At 38.3% G+C, this 9,182-nt stretch overlaps 1 protein-coding gene across 1 annotated transcript; it reads left to right on the top strand.

The window, feature by feature from the left end:
- The first annotated feature begins 2,059 nt into the window (after positions 1–2,059).
- On the top strand, positions 2,060–4,285 carry LOC105442994. Its single transcript, XM_030997373.1, has 3 exons — positions 2,060–2,387; positions 2,710–2,862; positions 4,101–4,285. The coding sequence occupies exons 1-3, from the start codon at positions 2,295–2,297 to the stop codon at positions 4,233–4,235; spliced, it is 381 nt and encodes a 126-aa protein (XP_030853233.1). The 5' UTR covers positions 2,060–2,294; the 3' UTR covers positions 4,236–4,285.
- Positions 4,286–9,182: the final 4,897 nt, after the last annotated feature.

Here is a 9,182-nt window from a genome sequence, read left to right on the forward strand (position 1 = left end):
ATGCCTGAGGGGGGGGGGGGATGGGTCATATACAAAGATTACCTCATTTTCCTTCGAGTCCCTCCCTTTTCTCTCTTTATCTCTCTTTCTCGAGCTCCTTACCAACGCGATAGGCTGCACATATCCAATTCCCCCCTGGGCCACGCCATTGTAATCATAAGGGTTCATGTAAGAGACTTACCTGCTTTGAACAATTTCCGTTTAATCGCAACTCACAAGATGAAAGTCCCCGAAATGCGATCATGATTGGTTTGCAAATCAAGTTGCGTTTAATATGTTGGCTTACGCTAGGGTAATAATTTCCAAAGCTCTTTGGAAGCGCATAGGGACATTTTATCATAATGTGTTTTTGCGCTATACAAGAACGGTTTATTATCGCTTTTTGCTTTCCGTTTGCATTTGGTCTTACAAGTCATGTTGGTTTGTATTTGTTCTTAGTCATAAAGATCATAACATTTTATGGGACGTGATTTAAAATCTGGTAGAGGCAAGATGATAAATTATACAATGTCAGTGTTAAACATGCCGGTTCTTATTTCGGTAGTTGTTCGTGGTAAAAAAGTTAAATCCGAAATTACATGATGTTATTTCATTATTTTAGATGATAAAATAGGTTACAAATTTCTATAATTTGTACTTTATATTGTTTTTATCTGGAATACAGGAGATTTCGGAGTGAGCAGTTTCGAAAAGATGGTTTCATGGTTGAGGTAGACAAAACTGATCTGTCACCTAAAACCGTGAAGTTGATGTGTGTTGCTGACTGCATTTGGTAAGCAGTTTTCAAATAGACAATTTTGTTACATTAATAGTGATGTTTGACAAAATGAGTGTTTTAACTGATTTTTGTTTAATATCGTATTACAATGAAAATTAAAAAGAATGGAATGATAGTCGGCCGCCCAATTAATAGATGATAATAGTAATCTTGACATTAAATCAAAGCACGCAATCGTTTATACATGTATTTAGTCCAATGTAACGGCTTGAAACAGTCGTGGCAATTTCGTCTAATTATAGGGTAACTAGTGTCTGAGGTACAATTTCTAGCCGAGGGCTGCAGTTAGGAATAAGCCACATCGTACATACATGCGCACGGGAAGAATAAAGGTAATTTGTACCAAATCATTGTAAAAATCCACGAACAGTGGAAACCTGCTCATGAAAATTAATCCTTATTCGTCTATTCACAAGTAGTATTCTAATAAGAGAACATAAGCACCTCCGCAATGGTATAGGCAAGGATTATTCTAAAATGCATTTAGTTGGAATTCTCCAGGTTAAACGATTTGTGGATATTTAGGGGTCATTTGTGCTGTGTGCTAACTACGAAACTGGTCTATTCGATAAGTGTTAGAAGTTGAAAAAAGCTTCCGTGACATGTGTCGAACATTCCTAATTCATTACTTTTATTTTGTTGCTATTTTTTGGTCTTTAACCTAAATAGCATCACTGCGCTCCCGAATGCCAAATTGCACTCCTTGTTGCACGTCGATGACGTCATAGTGAAAGTGAATCGACAAACGCTTCCCTCTATAGACTTCTGCTACAACCTCTTTAGAACAACAGACGAAAATAAGGTAAGGTCCGACTACTTTCCTAAAAATCCTGACCTTCTCATCGATGACGTTCTGTGTCTTTGTAAAAAAACAAACTAACAAATGAAACGAAAGCTCTGTGTTTAGGACAGCTCTCTCATATTATCAACGTTCATGCAACATTGTGTTAAAACCCTGCTTTGGTGCCAATCTTGATGTTAGGAAGGAAACAAAAAAAATGTGTGATAGTGTGTAATTTGATATGTCAACATATTCCCACAAAAAAGTACAATTTAAGTAACCACATGATTATGTCAACATGAAATTATTTGTATTATTTATTTTACGCACAATGCAATTAGCCTATATTGTGTATCCCAAAATGATTATGTACGGATTCGCTTGCTTTCCTCGCCTGTCGGGACGGTCGCTCCTTTGCCAAAGGTGCAATTTTGCACAATAGGCACCAATTGACGAAGGATTGCTTTGAGTAACCAACACAATTGCCCTGCAAAAATACAAATTTCCTGTCTTGATTAGCTCCATGACAGCACTTTTGACAACGATATAGATTAATCTTGCACTGGAATCTGTTATTTAATCTTGAAGCATTTGGTACAATATGGTACAGGATGGTTACATGTAGATTATTCGCGTGGCATATAACATAAAAATATGCAATACAATTATCAGAAACTGATAAAAGCTTAAAAATTCAATTTCGTACTACAGGTACAGCTCCATGTCAAAAGGGTGATGCATGGAATCCTGTGTCACGTATCCTTGCCAGTCAATGGGGACGTCGATTCTCTGGGTCTCGAATTCGGGAATCAAAGTCAAGGCAATGAGGTACTTGTCTCTTCATTCGAATCATGTTAATGTCATACGCTTGTAACTCGCATCCTTACATGAATTCTTTACTCATAATAAATTCAATAGTGAAATAAAATATATACTACGGGCTTCGTTCATCGAACAATTTAGGGCCTACTGTTGGACCAAAGTTACCATAAAATTTCTTTTGGAAGTTTCCATAGGGCGAGCGGATGAATATGCATGTTTGCCAAGATTAATTTCTGAGAGGAGGGGATGATTTAGAAATAAAGATGTCTAATCAGTCTCGATATTTTAACAAATAGATGCATTTTTATCATAAAAAACTCCCATTCAGGTTACAGCGATGCATAGTAAAGGACTCGTTGCGAAGAGTGGTAGCCCTTCTCGGCCACAGGCGTATGGTGTCGTCTACAGTGGAATGCTTGTAAATTGGGGCTTAGCTGAGATAAACCAGTCACCAGTTTCTTTCGACAGCTCACCAGCAGACGTACGTTATTGATGTTCTGAAATATTTTATCAATATACTCCATAACACAATAGTGTCTGTCACAAATCAAAGCCAATTAAAGATTATTTTATATGTGGTATAAGGCCCGGTCACACAGCCTTTCGCGTCGGTATCGCGGGTAAAATTTCGCGATTTTTTTTTGCCCGCGGTTGCCCGTGGTGGAAAATGTGCAAAATTGGCTTACCCGCGGTTTACCCGTGGTATGCCCGCGGAACAGACGCCGGCGACTGTTCCGCGTCCTTATCGCGGGTGAAGCGCGGCGGTACCGCGGCCTACCACGCTTACACGCGGTACACACGCTAATGCACGTGATAAAAACGCGGTACAGACGCGGAACAAACGTGCTATGACCGTGCTCCACCCGCGATTACCCGCTAAAATTTCGCGTCCAAATCCGCGTGTAACCACGTCTTAACCGCGACCGTAGCACGTCCTAGCACGTTCGTTCCGCGTCTGTACCACGTCTTTACCGCGTGTGTACCACGTGTACCACGTGTACCGCCCGCGATTACCCGCGGTCTAAATTTTTGGGCAGCCCAAAACTTTTTCGCGCGGCCAACCGCGTGTGAATTTCTTACCGCGTGTAACGACGGGTAAAGTACGGCTGTATCGCGTCTTTATCGCGACCTCAAAGCGTCCAACAGCGTCTGCTTCACGGGCAGAAATTTTTGGCCGTGATTCGGCCGCGATACGCCCGTGGAGGGCTGTGTGACCGGGCCTTTAGGTTGTGGCTAAATTCCCGGTCACACGGGGGACGCACGGCAGGCGCATTGGAAAATTGCCATTTTGGCCAGTGCGTTGTCAATCGCTAGGTGTGCGTAATCATTCGTTACTCGTTCGTCGAGCGCGCTGGACCAACGCTGGACCAACGCTATGCATTCGTCGTCATTCGCTGTGTGCGTCGGGTTTTTTGAGCATGCTCAAAAGCGTGCGCGGAGCTCGACGCATGAATGTACACGCCAAACATGCGCGGAGCGCGCTAAACCAACGCGGATCACACGCCCTGTTTACGCGCTACGCATTCGATGTCAGCTCGCTAGTTTCTCTTAAATCCTGACAAAAGTCGGGCTCACGACTTTTTCCGATTTTCAATGCGCCGGCCGTGTGTCGTCTATGTGTGACCGGGCAATAAACTGGGATGAAAATAGTTTAATCTCGTTGTTTTATCATCCAATATCTTGAATATCACTATCGTGAATATTTCTATTTAATTATAGGTACGGAATCAAATTCAGCACTCAGGGTGTGAGCTAGCCCTTGTTTTCATTCCAATGGACCTCATAAACGTCTTTAAGGAAAAACTGTGTGGAGAAAGCACTGATCAGACATCTACAGGAGAAGGCAAATGTTAAGCCACATTAACGACGATTTGCAAGCCAGAAACCCAGAAATTCATCCAATCCCCCTCTAGTTTTTAGTTTAAAAAAAAAACACACAAATAATATCAAATTTACAAAGAGTTCGAATAAGTTCATTTGTTAACTATATATATATGTTTATATATTTGATTAAATGAACTTAGTATATCATACCATCACTCCTTATGGCCGATAAATCTTCCCTCATAAAATGATATGTAACATTTCTTCAGTAGACTTTTTCCCTCTTATACATTTGGGGTCCATAACTATTTTGAGAATATATACGGTCGAAGAGGATCAAATTCTCCAGTTTAATAAATTTGTACTCCGCGAGCTGTAAAGATACAATCACTGTAGTGTGCCATGTAAAGAATTTACATGTGGAAATTATTAATGACGTCATGTGTTAACATTATAAACGGCAACACTTTGTATTATCACGCCGTGTTTTCTTTGGTGCAGCTGGGTATACAAATTATAAACAATTTTGATATCCCTAATATTAATATTATAATTTTTATCACAATTGGATGCATCATAGTTCCGAATGTTTTTTTGGTTACTTGTCATCGTTTCACAAGATTGTCGCAACTATACGTTCACCAACAACCCATTGCAACGGTTGTATAATAAACATACGCTTGGATGGGATGTTGGCGAACTTGTTCTTATGACGGTTTCGTGAAACCATGCCTTGGTGTTTATATCGAGCTATTATGACTATATAGCAAAAGGACCATTCTTTATCATAATATATATATATACATATATATAGCATATGTACATGAATAACAAAAATACAAATATCATCCAATTTGTGTGAGCAAAGACCAATAAAACACATTTAACATCAAATTTACACAAGGTATGAATAATTAATGTTAACTGTATATATATATGTATATATGTTTCATTTATCTCGTTTATAGACGTGTGGGCCTATTATTACGGTAAATCTACTTCATATTATTGTATGCGACTTTTCTTAAGTAGATTCTTCATTTTTATAATTCCAATTCGGATTCAATAACTATTTTGTAAGTATATAATCGATGAGAATCAAATTCTACATGTACTCTGCGAGCTATCAAAATACAAATATTGTAATGTGCCATATGCAGTATTTACATGTAAGAAATTATTTATGACGTCATGTATTTGTAAATAATCCGCAATGCTAATATGTCAACACTTTGTATTATCCCGCCGTGTTTTGATTGGGCAGCTGGGTATAATAATTATGAAAGATAAAATATTACAATCATTACTATTATCATTATCATAATTCTGAAGGTTTTTCGGATTAATTGTCATCGTTTCACAAGATTGTCGCAACTACACGTTCACCAAGAACCCATTGAAACAGATGTATAATTAACACACGTTTCAATTGGATGTTGGCGAACTTGTTCTTATGACGATTTCGTGAAACAATGCCCTGGTGTTTATTTCTAGACCTAGTTTAAGACTCCAATCGTTACTACGACTCCAAAAGTACTATTCAATGTTAATTGATTCATTTGTTTCCTCATTCTGATTTGATCTAATTTGTCGGTTTCAACATTCAATTACATAGTTATTAAAATCCGTAAAGTTAAAAAAATACTAAATTGCCCCCAAACTGATTTAAATCACAGTTTCATTGGGTTTAGTTCAGTTTATTCTTTTCGAAAGCAAACATAACAAATACATGATAAACATGTCTATCACATAGACATATTGATAAGGCTTTATATAGGCACAATTCTTAACAAAATAATTTTCAACGAAATGGAAAGTTTACAAGTGGAAGGGCCTTAAAACGCCTTCTTATGTAAGCAAAGACCAATAAAACACAAGTAACATCACATTTACAAGAAGAATGAGTAATTTCATTTGTTAACTGTATATACATGTATATATATTTGATTAGATGAACTTAGTATATCGTGCAATCACTACTTATGGACGTGTGGGCCTATTATTACGGTAAATTTACTTTATGTAATAGTATGTCACGTTTCTTCAGTAGATTCTTTATTATGTTTCTTTTACATTTTGGTTCTATAACTATTTTTGAAAATTTAAACAATCGATGAGGATCAAATTATATATATATATGTACTCCGCCAGCTATCAAGGGAGCATAACTGTGACGTTCCATATGAAGTCAGCACTTTAATGCAGAAATTATCAAAGACGTCATTTATTTGCATATTATCCGAAATGTTTAGATAATTAATGTCAATACTTTGTATTAATTCTGCCGTGTTTTGTTTGTGCACCTGGGTATAAAGCACTCCCTGGTATAATAATTATGAACAGGTCTAATACCAAAATACGTTACTATTATTATTATCATAATTGGGTGCATCATGATTCAGAATGTTCTTTTGGTAACTTGGCTTCGTTTCACAAAATTATCGCAAGTACACACGTTCACCAACATCCCATTGAAACGGGTGTATAATTAACACACGCTGCAATTAGTTGCTGGCGAACTGGGTAAATTAACATTGGACGTAAATAAACCTACAACTGGCTAAAACGCTCCCAAATTTAGACAGTATCAAACATGAACCCAACATGTGTAAAAAAAACAACATGCCTTTAGCCCTATACTGGGTAACCGACACTGAGCATTACATAGGCCATATAAACAAAGTATTGTGTTACCCCTTCACTGCAATCCCAAGATTGTCACCTCATCCCCCAGCTTTTGTTTGGTGCTAGAGATGTACAAAACCTTTACTATATGCATTTCCCCCATCATAGTAGGAGACCAGCCTCTAGGTCCCGTGACCAATCTCTGGAAACAAAGGATTGAAAGTGTTCTTGTGTTCCCTGATGAATACCGGACAATTTTGACTTGGGCTGCCCCCTTGAAAATTCCGGGCATTTTCGTGATGGGCCAACAAAGGTCAAACAGGGGTCGAAATTCAAATATATTCAAATCGTATGAATATGCATATCAAATTAATCGTATGGTCATGAGGATTCCAAAAATGTATAGTTTGTTATGCCTCCGACCTAAAATGAGGGCGCTATGGTAAAAAACGTTGAAAGGTCAACGCACTTTCGACCAATGGTCAATTTCACCAACATGTCCGATTCTAATGATTTTAGTGTCTAATAATATGTTTTCTGACATAGAAAATTCAACTTTCAAAAGAAAAAGTGCTTACCTTGACCATGAACATTCATTATGGCTGCCGTTTTGGTGACAAACATTTAACAACTTCTTATCCATGGGTTTGAGGGAAATTTCAAGGTAACTTATGGCAACCGCTTTTGATTTTAAAAGTTGCTTAGTTGAATTTGATATGTCAGAATGATTAGACACTAAAATCATGAGAATCGGACGTGTTGGTGAATTTGACCACCAGTCACCAGGGAACACAAAAACACTTTCAAACCTTTGTTTCCAGAGATTGGTCACGGGACCGACAGGCTGGTCGCCTCATATTGCTCCGATTGTCTCATTTTCGCTCGCGTGAACATTGCCAGCACAAAACACTGACCTCTACCTCCTGGACGGATCATCGCCCATTCCCATTCACTATACGTTACGTACTAAAAGGCTGTATTGTCTGACCGTTCATGAATATTCATGTTTTTGATAAACTCGGCAAAATGTTTGCTTTTACTAAATGGAAAAATTACGGGGGGGGGGGGGGAGGTTGGATGAAATGGACATAATGAACATAGCAGAAGTGATAATTGGTAATTCATGCTTCTTATCCTTCGTGTGCTTGACTTATAATCTTACAATCACTTGGCAGACTGAGTCCAAAGTTCGACTTGTTTCACATGTGTATTATAGGCAATGGCGAGCTTGCAACCAATTTTGAAAAATTACGGTGGGTGAACTTTCAAAAGTCAATGAGACATGAGGGCTCCAATGAAAGAGCTACTGATAACGTACTTCGTGGTGGATGTGCTTTTCGTTTAAACAAAAAATGAATTTTTAACGATTTTTTTTTTATAAAAACGTCCATAGGCTAACATGTATGGCTGCTGACTCTGTCGATAGGGGGCGTTGTGAAATGAGACTAAACGGAGCTATATGACTATCATGAGCAAAAATTAAGTCCTTCAAACTTGGTTAACAACAACAAATTGGCATTTTTTAACCTACAACTGGGTAAATTTTCAAATCCCCAAATTTGTTGGCCTACTTTTTGAATTTACCCAACAAATCAAAAAATTTGTTCCCTGGGTAAATGAAAATTGGACGTATTTAATCAAATAACATCGGGTAAAATGTTCCTAAATTTTGACATGGCAAGGAATGGCAAGAACGCGCTGGGTTTTTATAGCCCTCGAGCCTATAGGGTTAAAAACAAGATAGAACACGTTGCGAACTACTTACTACGGTTTGGACGTAATGGGAACGCGGTAGAACTAGTTAAGAACGGGTTTAAACTGATTGCGGACGGGATTGGACTGCTTGGAAATGGCGAATGTGCGGTACACGAACTGAACTTCATGTGAACTGACTGTGGACGGGGTACAGACGAGATGGACGTATTTAGGACTGTTTAAGAACACACAGAGAAAAAAAAGGTGTTCTTGGGGAGTAAAACAAAATTGGAAAAATAGGGCGCCCCCTATTACACCTTTTAGGGAGTAAAACACGGAAATACGCAAGGGTGTACAGAATAGTCATTTGAGGGGTGTAATTTTACACCCTATTTTTGTCAGTCGAGCTCTGATTGGTCAATATATTGTAACAAATCGGGGCTTTGGTTATTGGGAGGTTAAACATTTTTCTGCTGTGAGTGCATATGCGAATGCGCTACAGCAATGGCGCATCGTGTCGATATAGGTACTGCCAAATGAAGGAAAATTAGCATAATTTACATATTTTAGTCATGTTGGGGGAATTATCATGTTTCATTTGGGCATATAATTTGTGTGAAAGTTATCTGATCAAGAATAAGGGGTTGTACCGAAGGT

Source organism: Strongylocentrotus purpuratus, unplaced genomic scaffold, assembly GCF_000002235.5.
Source record: "Strongylocentrotus purpuratus isolate Spur 01 unplaced genomic scaffold, Spur_5.0 spur5_scaffold_4, whole genome shotgun sequence".
NCBI lineage: Eukaryota > Metazoa > Echinodermata > Echinoidea > Camarodonta > Strongylocentrotidae > Strongylocentrotus > Strongylocentrotus purpuratus.